Consider the following 18,470-nt stretch of genomic DNA (forward strand, 5'->3'; position numbering starts at 1 on the left):
GAAAAGACAGAATTTCACAGTGCAGTTGATTCAGAAACGCTCTGCTGTTTTATAATGCTAAATTACACTTGCTACAGGTACATCAGCACTGAACTTGAATCTCATTCTTTAAGTTCAGCATTTGTACGAACATAGCAGTAAAGTAAGTATGGCTGAAATGCAAATGTCTTTATTGTGATTATGTTGTATTTTAGCATCACTGATGCATCTGTGTAGTGCTGGTTCACTCGTACCTGGAACTTACTCATCATTTTCATTGTTTTACCATCAGGAATGAACAAACGCTGATTTGTCTTTTAGCCTGTCGGTTATCGATTAATAATTTTGGTGGAAACCGAAACACTAGCTGTGCTTTCACCTAAAAAATATACAATAATTGCATAACAGAAAAGACAGAATTTCACAGTGCAGTTGATTCAGAAACGCTCTGCTGTTTTATAATGCTAAATTACACTTGCTACAGGTACATCAGCACTGAACTTGAATCTCATTCTTTAAGTTCAGCATTTGTACGAACATAGCAGTAAAGTAAGTATGGCTGAAATGCAAATGTCTTTATTGTGATTATGTTGTATTTTAGCATCACTGATGCATCTGTGTAGTGCTGGTTCACTCGTACCTGGAACTTACTCATAAGGAACATAAGGAAATAAGTGTGTTATGAAGAGCTGGAGTCTAAACAGAGATTGAAATATAATCTCTTTCTTCAAACTAAAACTTGATTTTCCTCCTTAGATGCATGTTTTGAACTATTACCTGTATTTCTCTTTGTATTGCTATGCTACATTATAGTTACATATACTTTTTATTTTTTTCTTCCCCCATTCAGATGACTTCTCTCTCTCTCTCTCTGCTAACTGGATTTTTGGAGAAATGTTCTCGGCTGTGTTCATTTCCTCTTCTAATACCCTGATATCCTTCATCTCCCATCAGCCTCTTTTAACACACTCCTAATGAAATCATCAGTGCTCATAATCGGTCACAGGACCCTTAAAACAAAATTAAATCCTGTTTCTTTCCCTCCATCTCTGTTAATTCACTTTATTCAAAGTTCTTATTTCTTCTATTAACCCCTAATTACTTAAACTAAAAAAATGTCTCAAATTGTATTTGCTAACCTGAGCTGAGGTGAAATTCAGTTTCTAAACGTCTTCAACTCTGAACTGATCTCCTCTAAAAAGGTATTTGTTTATAATAAAGGGATCATTAAGGGCTTTTCTCATAAAAGTCTCTAAAGTGGAACTGATGTCTAGATAAATAAAGCCATGTCTGAAATCTATTTGACTCACTGACAGTGAAAATGTCAGGTGTCTCAAAGTGTGTGAAAAGCTGTCGTTCTGTTTTATAGATGCTTTAACCTTAGATTGTATAATCTGATTTATAATTATGGTGCTGTGGCATGGCAGTTATAGCCCAAGAGTGGGAATTTTAGAGCAGCACTGAAGTTATTGCGTGTCCATGAATGAAGCCTCAATGAAGAGGAATACCAGATTCCTCTCTCGGTCTTCAGCAGGAACTGGTCTGTAGGTTGCTCTCGGTGAGGATGGAGGTTATGCTGGAATGATCATACAATCCATCATCATCATCATCATCAGAGCTGAGCACTGAAGACTCCAGAGCTGACTGTCTGACCTGCTGGATCTTCCTCCTGAGGGGAAAAAACAATACTATTTAACAGCAGAGTCTAAGAAAAAAATATTTTAACAAATTTGACAAATTCTTGTGTAATTATTAAACGTTAGGGGTGTAACGGTACACATATTCATATCGAAAATTTTCGGTATGGGTCTTTCGTTTCGGTACGCATGTGTGTTGAACAAATCGTTCCAATTTTTTCAGGAAATTCAGACAATAATTGCCGTTTTGGTGCTCTGTGATGTGACATGACAGATGTATAAAAGCTGTATAATCGCCTCAGTTCTAACGGCAGCACGGGGCGCGATCATCCCTTCCTCTTTATTACTAGTTTTAAAGAGAAGTAAACATGAATGAACATCTCACACCTCACATAATCGCTCAATTAGTGTTTCAACCGTTTAAAGACGTCATTAAAACAGCTTGTAAACAAAATGTCACGTAGCATTTCATTTACTTCAGGCAAGTCAGCAGTGTTTATAGCTCATTATTTGCTAGAGAAATGAAGTCTAGTGAAGAGCATTTTGCGAAATATTAGACTATATACTTCATTATATTTCACTTTACCTGCTGGTGATGTCTTAATCATTTAATGTATGTTTAAATAAATCTTTTATGAAACAAGTTATGGCAGCCACTGTGTAAATGATTATATTTCAACAACAAATTGAAATTGTATAATTTAGAAGTTAATTTAAAAACTGCATTATGTGCAATTTACATGTTTGCATACAATTTTTTTTCATTTGAGTGTTGATTATTATAGTTGAAAATAAATAGTAATTGAATTTAAGTTTGGCCTAAATAATTAAATAATCTTCTGAACCCTCAAGAAATGGCTCAATGTTTTCGATGGATAAAATAAACTTCTAGACGCAAATGTAACGGATGACTGACATGTCACAAGTTATTCCCCCACTCAGCTCACAAAACAGCAAACCAGCCATAACTGCTCTTTATAAACAAAAAGCTTATTTATATGAAAAAAAAAAGGAAATACTACACCATTTTCTCCTCTCAGTCAAACACACATACTTGAGTTCATTCTCTAGTGCCGTGACTTTGGACTGCAGCGCCTCCTTCTGTTCCTGCATCTCCTCCATGTCTCTGATGGCCTTCCTTCTCAATCCCTCCAGCCGCTCCGCCTCGGCCTCTCCTTCATCCACCTGCCTCTTCAGAGCCTTCACACGCAGAGTCAGCTGAAGAAGCACACATGCATTAAACACACATACTCTCACACGCAGATCTTCACACACACTGCTCTATACGAGCACATGTACTGTGACGTGTGTATTCTTCACCTGGTCTCTCTGCTCTGTGTGCTGATGTCTCTCCTCATCCAGGGTGATGTTCAGCTCCTTTAGTTTCCTCTCCAAACGCCTCTGAGAGGACAGCACAGAGTTCTTCTCTCTGTAAAAACACACAACTATATGCTTGAACCTCAGGACTTCCTAAACTTGACATGTACTGAATTTTTGTCTTATTGTTCAGGTGATGCAGTGAATTTTTGTTTATTTATTTAATGAAATTATTTATCCTGGCGCATATACAAATACATAGCTACAATAAAATGTTAAACTTTTTTGGTAAAGTCAGTGAAAATATTGGCAGAGCAAATTAAAATCTAATCAGGCAAATAAATCTACTGACATTTCCCCCAGTGTTATTTTATAAAAAAAAATTAAGCATCCAAAATTAGTAGTAGTTTTAAAGTAGAAGCAGTAGTTTTTGCAAACCGCTTTATGGCCTGCATTGTCTACAGTCTGTGTATTTTCTAGCAGCATAAAGTGCTTTCAATTAAAGAAGAGTGCTTTTCTATCTAACTCAAGCTCCAGGTGCTTGATTTTGTCCTGCAGGTGGAGACATAGAATGAAGACAGAGTGTTACCACATCATCACTATCTCCATTACACCATTTCACTAAAACAACAGATGTGAAGGTGAAACACACTTCCAAGCTGCGGATCTCTCGCGAGCGGTCGTTTTGTGTGGTACGCTGTGTCTCGATCTCACTCTCCATATGTTTGAGGCGGTTGGTGAGCATCTCTGACATGTTTTAATTAAGAATTAAAAAAAATCTTACCAACCCCAAACTTTTGAATGGCAGCGTACCTGATCTCGGCTCCTGGTGATTCTTTCTGTCAGCATCTCTGCATTGTTCTTTTCCTCATCTAACTCAAGCTCCAGGTGCTTGATTTTGTCCTGCAGGTGGAGACATAGAATGAAGACCACATCATCACTATCTCCATTACACCATTTCACTAAAACAACAGATGTGAAGGTGAAACACACTTCCGAGCTGCGGATCTCTCGCGAGCGGTCGTTTTGTGTGGTACGCTGTGTCTCGATCTCACTCTCCATATGTTTGAGGCGGTTGGTGAGCATCTCTTTATCTAATAAAGCATTGTCTCGATCCTCATAACTTGATAACAGCTCTTTCTTTTGACGGGCCAACTAAAAACAAGCAAAATTGAATGACCACAAATTGAAGCATCTCTGCATTGTTCTTTTCCTCGTCTAACTCAAGCTCCAGGTGCTTGATTTTGTCCTGCAGGTGGAGACATAGAATGAAGACCACATCATCACTATCTCCATTACACCATTTCACTAAAACAACAGATGTGAAGGTGAAACACACTTCCGAGCTGCGGATCTCTCGCGAGCGGTCGTTTTGTGTGGTACGCTGTGTCTCGATCTCACTCTCCATATGTTTGAGGCGGTTGGTGAGCATCTCTTTATCTAATAAAGCATTGTCTCGATCCTCATAACTTGATAACAGCTCTTTCTTTTGACGGGCCAACTAAAAACAAGCAAAATTGAATGACCACAAATTGAAAATTTGAATTAAAAAATTTTGGATTTTTATGAGGCCAGCGTTGCACCTGTTCCTGTAGGGAATGGATGGTGCTCTGTGCTCTCTCCAGCTCACTGAGCTTCTCTTTGGTGTTTTTATGTAAGTCATGCTGCTCTTTCCTCCACTTCCCTTTCTGTTCATCCAGCTGAGCCTGCAGGAGCCGCACCTCCTCACGGGATTCTGCAGACAAGCGCTCCATCTGACATGGAGAAACAGAGGAAAAGGGGTGTGAGGAAGCAAGAGAGAGATAAGGACAGACAGAAAGTAAAATGATGCATGGCGGATTCAAATTTGTGTCAATGAACGCATACCTCTTTATTGAGTTTGTCTAGTGCTCTCTCCTGCTGCCTCTTCTGGTCCTCGAGCTGTGTGTACTCCTTGCGGACAGCATCTCTGTCCTTCTCCTTCTCTTCAAGATTACGAGCCAGCTCGTCCCGCTCTACACCCAGTCTGGAGTTCTCATGCCTGGACTCCTCCAGCTGCTGTCTCAGTTTCCTGGTCTCCTCCTGCTGCTCCTGTTCAGCCTCAATACTCTGAGACGTGCGCTCCTGCAGCTGAGACTACAGACACACAGATAATGCGTCAGAGAAAAAGAGAGAACAAACAGATAACTGTCTGTTTTTGAATGCATGAAATCAGCTAGTGATCTCAAAAGTGCAAGAAAGGATCATAATACAATAACTTTTAAAGTTTTTAAACATTAAAGTATTAGTTCACCTCCAGAATAAAAATGTGCTGATAATTTCTTAACCCCCATGTCATCCAAGATGTTCATGTCTTTCTTTCTTCAGTCGAAAAGAAATTAAGGTTTTTGAAGAAAACATTCCAGGATTTTTCTCCATATACTGGACTTCAATGGGAGCCAATGGGTTGAAGGTCCAAATTGCAGTTTCAATGCAGCTTCAAAGGGCTCTACACGATCCCACCTCAAGAATAAAGGTCATATCTAGTGACACTATTGGTCATTTAAAATATACAGTGGGTACGGAAAGTATTCAGACCCCCTTAAATTTTTCACTCTTTGTTATATTGCAGCCATTTGCTAAAATCATTTAAGTACATTTTTTTTCCTCATTAATGTACACACAGCACCCCATATTGACAGAAAAACACAGAATTGTTGACATTTTTGCAGATTTATTAAAAAAGAAAAACTGAAATATCACATGGTCCTAAGTATTCAGACCCTTTGCTCAGTATTTAGTAGAAGCACCCTTTTGATCTAATACAGCCATGAGTCTTTTTGGGAAAGAGGCAACAAGTTTTTCACACCTGGATTTGGAGATCCTCTGCCATTCCTCCTTGCAGAGCCTCTCCAGTTCTGGCAGGTTGGATGGTAAACGTTGGTGGACAGACATTTTTAGGTCTCTCCAGAGATGGGGGTCTGAATATTTTCCGTACCCACTGTATATATATATTATTTACATACTGTTTAACCACAAATGCTCGTTTTACACTAGCTCTGCAGTGCATATGCGTGACTTCACGCATTACATAATAACGTTGGAAAGGTCACAAATGGTTAGTTCTTTCCCTAAGTACTTCAGTTCAAAAAGATAGGTTAGCGCGAAAATCTCATTTTCTCCTCCAACCTCGAAATTGGCCAAAAAAATGTTTAAGAAAATGACCAATCATTTCACTAGATAAGACCCTTATTCCTCAGCTGGGATCATGTAGAGCCCTTTGAAGCTGCATTGTTACTGCAGTTTGGACGTTCAACCCATTGGGTCCCATTGAAGTCCACTATATGGAGAAAAATCCAGGAATGTTTTCCTCAAAAACCTTAATTTCTTTTCAACTGAAGAAAGAAAAACATGAACATCTTGGATGACATGGGGATGAGTAAATTTTTTCTGGAAGTGTTCACTGAAAGCCATCTTTTTCTTCCTTCATAAGATGGCAATAAGTCACTTTCCAAAACCTTTACCCTCTCTGTTCCCCTCTGGTGTAATGTGCTGCCAACCTCCACCTGAGCCCCCAAAAGTCCAGACCATCACATCTTTTAAAATGCAGCTGACTGAAAGCACTTAACCACCTCACACTCTCAAACCAATGCACTTACACACACATTTATTGTAGTTTAATAAGAGGGAAAATAAGGTGCATCATTACATAATTATGTTAATCTGCATCCTAACCTCCAGGCGTATGATTCTCTCCCTCATACGCGCATTGGCTTCCTCGAGTTCCTTGTGCTCATGTGTCAGATTGTTTACTTACTAATCCTTTAAGTTCACTGAGAGCCATCTTTTTCTTCCTTCATAAGATGGCAATAAGTCACTTTCCAAAACCTTTACCCTCTCTGTTCCCCTCTGGTGTAATGTGCTGCCAACCTCCACCTGAGCCCCCAAAAGTCCAGACCATCACATCTTTTAAAATGCAGCTGACTGAAAGCACTTAACCACCTCACACTCTCAAACCAATGCACTTACACACACATTTATTGTAGTTTAATAAGAGGGAAAATAAGGTGCATCATTACATAATTATGTTAATCTGCATCCTAACCTCCAGGCGTATGATTCTCTCCCTCATACGCGCATTGGCTTCCTCGAGTTCCTTGTGCTCATGTGTCAGATTGTTTACTTGGGTTTGAGCAGAGCTGAGTTTGTCTCTCTCTGCCTGCAGCTCTTCTTCAGTTGAGAGCAGCTGACTGCGCAGTCTGCTCACCTCTTCTTGCATGTCACTCAACTCCTTGCGCAGGGCCTCCACCAATGAAGGTTCTGCTAGCTGCCGGAGGTAAATAAAAATCGTAAGTAAAAAACGAACAGATGGTACCTGCTTTGATGCCGTAATACTGTATGTTACCTGTTTGGCCTTCTCGTGAGCTTTAGTCAGCTCTTCTTTATCTCTGCATGACTGGTCCCTCAATCTGTCAATCTCATATTTCTGCTCTGCTTCAAGTTCCTGTTTGCTCTTCTTTAATAACACAATTTCCATTGTCTTCTTGTCAAGATCTGTTCTTAATTTATCCATATCTGCCTGGGCCTTCTGTAGGTCAGCATGACAACGCTCAAGTTCCTATAAAAATACAATGAGTATTTTAAGTCTTGAAAACTTTTATTAATTTAACATTTATAAGCAAAAGAGCGTGTATATACCTGGTTGACTGTCTGGGTCTGTTTGGGATCTGGGATCTGCTGTTTCATTGTGTTGATTTTCTCCTGCAGATCTTTCAGCTCCTCCTCAAACTCCTCTTTCTCCATACGAGCCTGGAGTAACCTAACACACACACACGTATATATACACACATAATACAAACACAGACAAACACCATATGCAAAACACAAAACAGCTAAACCTTAAGTGTTTAATAACAAATATGCACACAGTGAATAGCAGCGATTAAAATGTCCTAAATGAGAACTTATTGTAATACGATTGAACTCCTAATATTTCCTGAAGATGTTAATATGGGTGGTCAAACTATTGATTTAGTGTCAAGATCCAAGATCCATAATGTGAAAGTAATGTTGCTTATGTGCATTTTTTATTGGACTCTGTCTCAATTAATGGTACCATCTTGCTCTGTTACAGAAAGGCCATTCAGAGATGGAAAAATTAGTTTGGTGTATTTAAGTTGGAAGATTAGCAGCATCTTTTCTGAAAGAAAATAACAAGCGGCAGGATTTTATTTCTTAATGATGCAGAGTATTTGTGATGATTAACTAGTGATGAGGTAATTAGAGTTGCCATACAGAAGGTATCATGATTTTCTGTAATGTTTAGGGTTTGAATCAGCTCACTCTCTCTTGTTTGCAGCTTGTCCAGAACTCAGCTGCCAGACTTTTAACAAGTACAAAGGGGAGAGAGCATATTACTCCTGTGTTAATCAAACTGCATTGGTTACCTGTACGATATAGAATTCATTTCAAAGCGTTGCTGTATGTGTATAAGGCTGTGCATGGTCTATCACCTGACTATATTACTGATTTAATTAGTGTCTGTCAATCCAGCAGATCTCTGCGCTCAAATGAACAACTACTCCTAATGGTTCCGCGATCTCGTCTAAAATGTAGAGGGGATCGTGCTTTCTCTGTGGCAGCTCCTAGGCTCTGGAATGCCCTTCCTCTGTCTATTAGAACTTCTCCAACTTTGGGTGTTTTTCAGAGTTCGCTTAAAACTCATTTGTTTTCTCTAGCTTTTGACAATTTTTTTTTTTTTTAGCTGTGTATGATATTTGTTGTTACTATTATTATTTATGTATTTTTCTTTTTTTCTTTTATTTTACTATTATTATTTTTCATTTGTTTTTATATTATTCTTATTTTTTCCCCATTATCTTTCTCTGTACAGCACTTTGGTTCCAGTTGTGGTGTTGAAAGTGCTTTATAAATAAAGTTCGAGTTGAGTTGAGTTGAGTAATGATAAAACTAGTTCCTTTAAAGTCAGTAAGGATTTTGTGTTTTAAAATTGTGATTTATTACACTAAAAAGAAAAAAAAAGAAAAATCACACACAAAACATTCAATAATTTATTATTAAATCATCAAACCATTTGTTTAAAATTATAGTTTTAGACAATTATAGGATCTTAGACAAGTCAGACTTACAAATACTAATAGGTTCAATCACACATCTACAGATAAATCTACAATTTTCTCTCAGCTAATCTGAGACAGTCTCTCACTCTGCTTTGGGTTGAACCCGTTGTCCACTGCCTCAACAAAATGCATACCACGAAAAAGGAGAGAAATACACATTAACAAAAAAGACAGAACTAAGCGTAATGCAAAAATAATTAAAACTGTATACCTAAACTAACTTGTGTAAGTGTGACTCACTCTTGTTTGGTGTTGCGTAGCTCTTCTCTGCTGGACTGAAACTGCTCTCTCCAGTGGTGTCCCTCATCTCTGCTCTCCTCCAATTGCTGCTGAAGAGACCTTACCGTAGAGTTTACACGGTGACGCTCGGCTTCAATACTTGCCTGAGACTGAGGCACAGAGAGATAATCGCATTGTGCATATGTGCAACATAATTCCTATGCAAAGTGCTGCGAGATTAAACACTTCTTTCTAAATTGCATGATAACAGGTGTTCAGCAGGGTTCTGTCTTGGGTCCCATTTAATTTACTGTCCAACATTGGGTGTGTACCTGTGAAACCTGCTCCATGCTTGCTCGTAGTCTCTCCATGTCTTGGCTGTACTGCTCTCTGAGAGCCTCTATCTCCTTGTCATGTGTGGAGACCTCATCTTTCAAAGCCCCCTTTAGAGCAGTCAGCTCCCTCTCTCTCTGCCTCAGAATATCCTCCTGCTTCTGACACAGCGCTGCAGCTTCGGCAAACTCACCTCTCACTTGCATCAACTCCTGTACACAAACAAATCATAATTCTTTTTAATAATCTCAATACCAGCACAGCAATATCATTTTACTACTAGTAATTTGCAGTTTTTGTCTGCAGCCTAATGTGTGCAGTGCAGTAAGTGTGAATTAAATATTTTAAGGGTTTTCACAGGTTTAAAAACACTTTCAACTAAGGTGTTGATTTGTCATTACAAATCTTTTATTTGTTGCATTTGTGACCTTTTTAATCTGTCTAGAGAGTGTGAGTGTGTGCGCATGTGTGTGATCACCATGTGCATAGTGTCAGCCTGAGCTTTGATGTCTGTCTCTCTCCTCAGCTCCTCCTGTAGTCCTGCCAGCTGATCCTCCATCTCTCTAACATGAGATTCTGCATTCTCTCTGTCCATTCGTAATTGAGTTAGCCTGAGGGAGAGATAAGCAAACAAATACAACCTAGTTTAACTATACATTATTTTGCAGATTTTATATAATTCTCACCACAGATGTGTGAATGTTCATGTTGATAAACACACAATAGTGACAAAGGTATTTGTGTTTGTCTTACTCTGAATGTGTTTGGTGCAGCTCTGTATTCTTCCGTCCCAGATGTTCCTGCAGCTGTACATTTTCATCCAGACATTTCTCAAGCTCCTCCTTCAAGGAGTCATCAGATCTGTTCACCTGAAATCCGAGGGGCAACGGTTATACACCTATGCTCAATCGATGGCCACAGCCATATCACCCTGCAGCCCAAGACTGGTTGCCCACTGAAGCCAAGCAGGGTTGAGCCTGGTTAGTATCTGGATGGGAGACCTCCTGGGAAAACTAGGTTGCTGTTGGAAGAGGTGTTAGTGAGGCCAGCAGGGGGTGCACACCCTGTGGTCTGCATGAGTCATAACGCCCCAGTATAGTGATGAGGACACTATTATACTGTCAAAAAGCACCATCTTTCGGATGAGACGTTAAACCGAGGTCTTGACTCTCTGTGGTCATTAAAAATCCCATGGCACTTCTCGTAAAGAGTAGGGGTGTAACCCCTGTGTCCTGGCCAAATTGCCCCCCTGGCCTTTGTCAATCATGGCCTCCTAATAATCCCCAACCACTTGATTGGCTCTATGACTCTCTCTTCTCTCCACCTGTAGCTGGTGTGTGGTGAGCGCATTGGCGCCGTTGTCCTGTGGCTGCCGTCGCATCATCCAAGTGCACATGATTGTTAAGCGCTTTGGGTGTACAACAATACACAATAAAGCACTATATAAATGCATCATTCATTCATTCATGCTCTTAAGTATACTGTACATACCCCTTTTCTCGTAAGTTTAAGAATATTTAAAAATGAAAGGTCATAATCTTATTTAGTTGTATTTGCGTTTAACATTTTATCATTTGTTGCCCCAAGCATCAACTACTTGCAGTCATTTGTGATAGTCACTGTGGGGAAGAACTCAAATATGCAGGGCACGCTTGGGGCTTGAACCAGAAGTATGTAATTTTATTTTTAACAGGAAAGTTTGTGTAAATTATATTGACAGTACTAAATTATAACCTTACAATTATTACTTTGATTGCTGAATGATTGCTTTTAAATGATAGTTAAAATAAAATATTAAAAAAACAAAAACAAACAATACAAATTATAACTTCATTAGGACAGTACTAAATAAAAACATATTGCGGTAAATGTATGAGAAGAGCTGTGCTGTATATAACTGTGCGTCAAACAGCTTTTCAGGTAAACAAGGCATTACCAGATTATGCTCCAATTAGCTCAAAACATTATAATCCAAGTCCACCTCTATGATAGTATTTAGAAGACAGAGTAGTAATTAGTGGTTTGCTACCCCTGCTGAGACATATAGTAATATTACATATAGTAATAGGTTTGAGGATTTAATCCTGTCTAAAGATCACTATACTAAGTAATTGCTCTCAGAAAGAAACAATACAGTCCTTGCCTATAAAGCAAACAAGGAAGCACATATGAGAGTTTTAAATTATTCTCAAAAGCTCAGCATTGAAGACAAAGAATGATTAGAATAATACTACACATACACACACTACTGTTCAAGCGTTTGTGGTTAGTAAGTTTTTTAATGTTTTTGAAAGAAGTCTCTTATGCTCACCAAAGCTGCATTTATTTGGTTAAAAAACAGTTAAAAGTGTAATATTGTGAATTACTATCACATTTTAAAATAACTGTTTTCTATTTTAATATATTTTAAAATGTATTTATTCCTTATTCCTGTTTTCATCAGTCATTTCTCCAGACTTCAGTTTTACATATTTCTTCAGAAATCATTTTAACATGCTGATTTGGTGACAAAAAAATAATTTCTTATCATTATTATCAATGTCAAAAACCTAATACGTGACCCTGGACCACAAAACCAGTCATAAAGGTCAATTTCTCGAAATTGAGATTTATCCAGATATTTTGTAAAGTTCCTACCTTAAATATTAAAACTTAATTTTTGATTAGTAATATGCATTGCTAAGGACTTCATTTGGACAACTTTAAAGGTGATTTTCTCAATATTTCTATTTTTTTGCAACCTTAGATTCCTGATTTTCAAATAGTTGTATCTCGGCCAAACATTGCCCTATCCTAACAAACCATATATCAATGGGAAGCTTATTCAGCTTTCAGATTATGTATAAATCTCTATTTCAAGAAATGTTCCCTTATGTCTGGTTTTGTGGTCCAGGGTCGCATATAAGGCATTACAGGATCTGTTTTCAGTGTCTGTTTACATTTTGAATTTCTGATGGTCACTTATTAGCATTTATAATTTTATATCATTTTATTACTTTAGATTGATCTATGCTGGATCTTTTTTGTATTGTATAATTAATGAGCTTTTGTGTGGTGGAGGTAAACATTCATTCCTCCTTTCACTCTAAAATGGGCTCAGCTGTTGTAAGTGAGGTGGGATCCGCTGCCAATTCATTATAGCTTAGCAAGAGATGCCAACACCTAAAAAGCCATCAAATGTAATGCCCATTTTAGCAATGCCTGTCTGCGCACTAAATACAGTGCCAACTGAGCCTACCTCCACAGCTAGACCAGGGGATTTTATCACTAGAGTAAATCATCTCACACTGCGGACACTTGTTTATAACAGCTTTTTAAAAATGGCAGATTTATTTGCAGCTGGGTTTAGTCAAAGTCAGATCACTCTGTGGCTATCTTGGTAACACCCCAGGCAGCAATTTTCTAAGCAGATAATACAAGTACATCTTTTATGTACTTGAATAAGGAATGATGGCAATATTCTAAACGGTCTGTCAAGATTATGCCTTAATAAGAGCTTGAAAGTAACAGCAAATGAAATAAGCAATTCTATCACATATTTTGATTCTTTAGTTCAATGCACACTAAAAAGTGCATTTAAAGTAAACAAACAAGCAATATCTCTATTAAAAACACCTACTGGCTCTTATAACTGAAGGGCAGGACATTACACAATAACAGTCTCTGATTTAGTACACCTGAAACACTTTTCATAATATTAATCATTTAATATCAAAGCCTGAACAGAACATTGTGTCTTTTTTGTTTGTACAGTCACCGACTGTGCTTCAGTTCATCTGAAAAGCTGAACTGGTTGTGTCGTTCTGGTGGAAATCTTTCATTTTTTGTTACATGATCAGGTGTTGATATTTGTTTTATGTTCGAAAATTAAAATGAAGAAATAGCAATGCTTCGAAATGTGACAGACTGTACCTTCAGTCCTTGAATTTTATTACAGATGACTCGAACTCTGTGCTTAATGACACCATCTCCCTCTGTACTCCTGAAGAATTAGGAAAAACAAAATGTTACTAACTGTTACTCTGTATACTGTATATTGCTGTTACGCATCAGAACAATGGTTTACCCTTGACGTAGACCATCGTAGATTATCTGCTGTATCTGATCTTCAGTTGAGAACTCTGACCCTGAACTTTGACCCTGGTCCATCAAAAGGTCAGGAGTTACCTAAATGGAGATAACAGTTTTTTAAGCATCAAACACAACCCATATAGAAAATGTTCAAAACAACAAAGTAACATTTCTTAAACAGTCTGAAGAGTGGGCTACAATTGATACATCTGAGAAGTAACAAAAGTATGCACTCTGTCAGCTGACACCAACAAGCTAAATGACATTCAATGCCAGAGAGAATAGAGTATCAGGTTGATGAATAACTTTACTGTAACCTACTCAAATTACACTCTTTCAAAACTCTGACAGCATTTTGAAGGGATGCATTTAGACAGCAATGCAACTACCATGTTCAAGAACCAGAAAGGTAGTAAGGACATTGTTAAAATAGTCCATGTGACATCAGTGGTTCAACTGTAATTTAACGCAGCTACGAATATAGTTTTTGTGCAAAAGAAAACAAAAATAATGACTTTATTCAACAATTTCTGCTCTTATGTGTCAGACTTCGAAACACGTTTATGACAGTAACACGGTGCATGCTTATGCATTCCTCTGCTTGCAAACAAGCTGCAAATTAAGATTGAACAACTGATGCCACATGGACTATTTTAACGATGTCCTTACAACCCTTCTGGTCCTTGAACATGTCAGTTGCATTGGTTTCTATGCAGGGTCAGAAAGCTTTCGGATTTCATCAAAAATATCTTAATTTGTGTTCCGAAGATGAACGAATGTCTTACGGGTTTGGAACGACATGAGGGTTAAGTAATTAATGACAGAATTTTCATTTTTGGGTAAACTATCCCTTTAAAAGCATCAGAGGTGCACATGCAAATGCAAAGGTTCAAAATGGTACAAATGCAAAGGGTGTCCCAAAGAGCAGATCCCTTTATTGGCATGTATCCTTCACAAAGAAAAGAATGCAATCCCAAGTAAATGAGAATAAGTTGAGAAGTGTCACTTAAAAATATATTTCTTTCAAAAAGAAATAAATTGAAAAAGTATTTAAATTAGTGCTGTCAAATGATTAATCTGTGTGTACTATGTATATTTATTATGTATATATAAGACACACATACTGTATATATTTTGAAAATATTTACATGTATTACATAATTTAGTTTAATTTATAAAAAAAATAGTTTTTTATTTACCTAAAAATAAGTTAATTAGTTTAAAAAAATACTATTTTACACAACATTTGTTTATTATGTAGTTTTATTCTTAGAGAAACATAATGTTGATTTGCTAACACCAAAATCTATTGGAATCAACTGGGAGTTGAGCCTCAACATGTTCATCAGAGGAACGCAGTCTAAATAAGACAGTAATGATGTTCAGCATAATTTAGGATGCTGCCTTTTAAGACAGCGGCCTACTGTATGTAAAGCATAAAGCAATTCACTAGATTTTAAAACAAAGCCTCAGAAGGGATGTTTGCATGCATTAATTTTCATCAGTTGGAATAATTCCAATCCGATTTCAGATTCTGAAAGTTATCAACTTTGCAATCTGATTCGCATGTTCATTTACATGTACACTACAGGTATTCAGAACAAAACTTAAGCACATAGTGCCCAGTTGCCGCATTCAAGAGCTGAGAAAGTCACCAAAAACATAACGTTACCGGAGCTACCACAAGCATGATGGTAGTTTTTGCCTTAATAACACAACTCAAAAGAAAGCTGACATGTCTTTCAGAAAAGCTTTTTTAGCAAATATTTAGTAAATATTCAGTTTACTCCACTGACCAGTTTGAAAGATGAAAGACAAAAATAAACATTCATAAGACCTAGATTGATTAGATGATGATAGATTGTGGTGTTCAAGCAATCAATCAGTCTTTCTTCTAATGTTTATCTGGTTGCATGTAAACAAAGCCAGTGAACACATGATAGATGAGGCAAAGCTAAGGACATTTTATGTGAATGCAAAACTATCTAGAAACTGAGAAAATTGCCCTAGACAATATTTCTATGAAAACAAACCTGCATTTAAGAGACTGTAAAGAATACATGGTATGGAGGTCAAAAAGAAGAGAAATGATTTGTTTCCCACAGGTTCAATACTTGCTATTAATTTCTAAATTAATGTTAAACACTAAGAGTAGTGCATACTTTTAATACTGCAAACCTCTTTATTTAACCCATCACTCACATGTCCATCAACTGAAGCAGATGAAGAGACAGCCGTGACCTTGGCGACAGAACTTGAGCCGCGGCCCAGGCTGCTGTAGGCAGAAGCAGGTGAGGAAGACTGCGGTGAAGAGTATGTGTTTAGGATGAGAGATGGAGCGGGTAACGGTGAGGTTGAGGTGGGTCTGTTGTCTGCATTTGGGATGGGATAGCGCCCCTTGGTGTTGGTCCCAGTGTTACCCGCCTGTGCTGCAGAGCTGTGCAGTCTGTGGGCAGGCGTCTGACGGATGGAGTTGGGAGCTGATTGGCTGTGAGTGTGCTGGTTGTATGGAGATATTTCAACTGATTCTGATGAGGTGTAATGACTGCCTCCAGCTCTCCCTCTTCCTAAAGTGCCATTCAGCCCTGTCTGGTAGGATCCACCCCACTGATTTCTCTCCATCCTTTCTCTGGGCAGCTCCCTGTCTGCTCCCATACCAATACCTCCATCCAGGTTTCCGTAGCTACCAGAGCGTCCATCTCCAAGCGGACGTCGGAGTTGATCTGTGAAGTCTTCGCTGCCGTCTTCTCTATCCAACAGGGAGCCATGAGATTGAGCCCGACGCAGGGGGGTGTTCTCTCCAGACGAGAAATACGGCCCCTGGATTACCCCATCCTCTCTCCTCCTAACAAACAAACAGACACAATAAGAGAATTACAAAAATCAAAGATACAGATTAAACATTCTTTTCTAGCTTAAATAAAGATTAATCTATACTCAATTTATAGTTTTTGCATATACAATTTATAGTTTATGAAGATTTTAAGTTCATTATTTTTAAATGTTAAAATGAATGGCTTTCAGTTATACTGTAAATGTTGAATGGCTATAATTAATGGCAAAAAGTGAGGAAAATGCATTTAATAGAGACATCGGTAGCAATATTGGTATTAATGATACTGGCGTTCATTAATAACAGGCTACTTGGTAAAAAGATGCCATTAAACACATTAAAAAATATATACGATACTTTTATTATTTCTACATTAATTTGGAAATTCAATGTGAAATTATGACAATATAAATATATTATATTAATATGCAATCAAATCACAATTAATTACAGAAAAATGTGTAATTAATTGGTTACTTTTCTGCAACCAATCGCTAATTTCTAGATTTTAGATCTAAATGACTTAAATGTGCTTAAATACAAAAAAATTGATTTTGCCTACATATGTCTTTACAAGACACCCCTGTTTGACACCACTGTTTTAAAATGATAAGACTTACTTTCTTCTGTGGAACACAAAAGAAGATATTTTCTAGAAGGAGAATGTTGCCAACTAAACAATTTTGGTTCCCAACATTCTTCAAAATATTTTATTTTTGTTTTCAGTAGAAGAAAGAAATGCATATAGGTTTGGAATGACATGAAGGTGAGTAAATGATTACATATTTTTTACTATTAACCCATTAAGGCACTAAATTAATTTGCTTAATAATAATACTATTTATTAAGTGTCTTAAATTCATGAAGAAAATTATTCTAAAAGAATTTTAGTAAAGATACGCATATATAGGCAAGAAATATTTGTAACATTTATTTAAAGCACAGATATTTAGATAAGGTGGTTTTAAGATAATAAAAAAAATAGTGCAGCTGTCAAATGATTAATCGCGATTAATCGCATCCAAAATAAACGTTTTTGTTTACATAATATGTGTGTGAACTGTGTATATTTATTATGTATATAAAGACACACACATACAGCATATATTTTGAAAATATTTACATGTATATATTTATATTCATATACAGTCATGGCCAAAAATATCGGCACCCTTGGTAAATATGATCAAAGAAGGCTGTGAAAATTAATCTGCATTGTTTAATCCTTTTGATCTTTTATTAAAAAAATTCACAAAAATCGAACCTTTCATTGGATAATAAGAATTTCAAATGGGGGGAAATATCATTATGAAATAAATGTTTTTCTCAAATACACATTGGACACAATTATTGGCACCCCTAGAAATTCTTATGAGTAAAATATCTCTGAAGTATATTCCCATTCATATTCACAATTTTGAGCACTCCAGGGTGATTATGAACATGAAATTATCCAGCCATGGCTTCCTGTTTCACATAAATATAAATAGGAGGGAAAACAAAGCCCAAATTCCCTTAATCATCCATCACAATGAGAAAAACCAAAGAATATATTTCTGATGTGCAGCAAAAGATAATTGAGCTTCACAAATTAGTGAAGTGGCTTTAAGAAAAGAGCTAGAGCAGTGAAAATTCCCATTTCCACCATCAGGGCAATAATTAAGAATTTCCAATCAACAGAAAATGTTACGAAACTGCCTGGAAGAGGACGTGTGTTTATATCATCCTAAAGCACGGTGAGAAGGAGAGGTTGAGTGGCTAAAGACTCTCCAAGGACCACAGCTGGAGAATTGCAGAAAATAGTTGAGTCTCGGGGTCAGAAAACCTTTAAAAAAATGTCAAACAGCACCTACATCACCACGTTGTTTGGGAGGGTTTCAAGAAAAATTCTCCTAGCTCATCCAAAAACAAACTCCAGCATGTTCAGTTATCAGACATGACTGGAACTTCAAATGGGACTGGCTCCTATGGTCAGATGAAACT

The 18,470-nt window shown here is 37.3% G+C and overlaps 1 protein-coding gene across 1 annotated transcript in view; it reads right to left on the reverse strand.

Annotated features, from left to right (window-relative positions):
• Window positions 1-288: 288 nt before the first annotated feature.
• LOC107596123 (cingulin-like) overlaps window positions 289-18,470 on the reverse strand; it is a 19,307-nt gene continuing 1,125 nt past the window's right edge. The window contains exons 2-20 of the mRNA XM_016286765.1: window positions 15,857-16,499; window positions 13,650-13,750; window positions 13,496-13,565; window positions 10,337-10,452; window positions 10,062-10,194; window positions 9,583-9,795; window positions 9,272-9,420; window positions 7,590-7,710; window positions 7,297-7,509; window positions 6,997-7,218; window positions 4,800-5,048; window positions 4,517-4,687; window positions 4,273-4,434; window positions 3,747-3,836; window positions 3,586-3,678; window positions 3,460-3,485; window positions 2,937-3,045; window positions 2,671-2,834; window positions 289-1,648 (exon numbers count right to left, since the gene is read on the reverse strand). Of these exons, the coding sequence (XP_016142251.1) occupies window positions 1,507-1,648; window positions 2,671-2,834; window positions 2,937-3,045; window positions 3,460-3,485; window positions 3,586-3,678; window positions 3,747-3,836; window positions 4,273-4,434; window positions 4,517-4,687; window positions 4,800-5,048; window positions 6,997-7,218; window positions 7,297-7,509; window positions 7,590-7,710; window positions 9,272-9,420; window positions 9,583-9,795; window positions 10,062-10,194; window positions 10,337-10,452; window positions 13,496-13,565; window positions 13,650-13,750; window positions 15,857-16,499 (3,187 nt within the window). The 3' untranslated portion in view covers window positions 289-1,506. The remainder of the gene's footprint in view (window positions 1,649-2,670; window positions 2,835-2,936; window positions 3,046-3,459; window positions 3,486-3,585; window positions 3,679-3,746; window positions 3,837-4,272; window positions 4,435-4,516; window positions 4,688-4,799; window positions 5,049-6,996; window positions 7,219-7,296; window positions 7,510-7,589; window positions 7,711-9,271; window positions 9,421-9,582; window positions 9,796-10,061; window positions 10,195-10,336; window positions 10,453-13,495; window positions 13,566-13,649; window positions 13,751-15,856; window positions 16,500-18,470) is intronic.

The sequence above is a fragment of the Sinocyclocheilus grahami genome, unplaced genomic scaffold, assembly GCF_001515645.1.
Source record: "Sinocyclocheilus grahami isolate Dianchi unplaced genomic scaffold, SAMN03320097.WGS_v1.1 scaffold11.1, whole genome shotgun sequence".
Classification (NCBI taxonomy): Eukaryota; Metazoa; Chordata; class Actinopteri; order Cypriniformes; family Cyprinidae; genus Sinocyclocheilus; species Sinocyclocheilus grahami.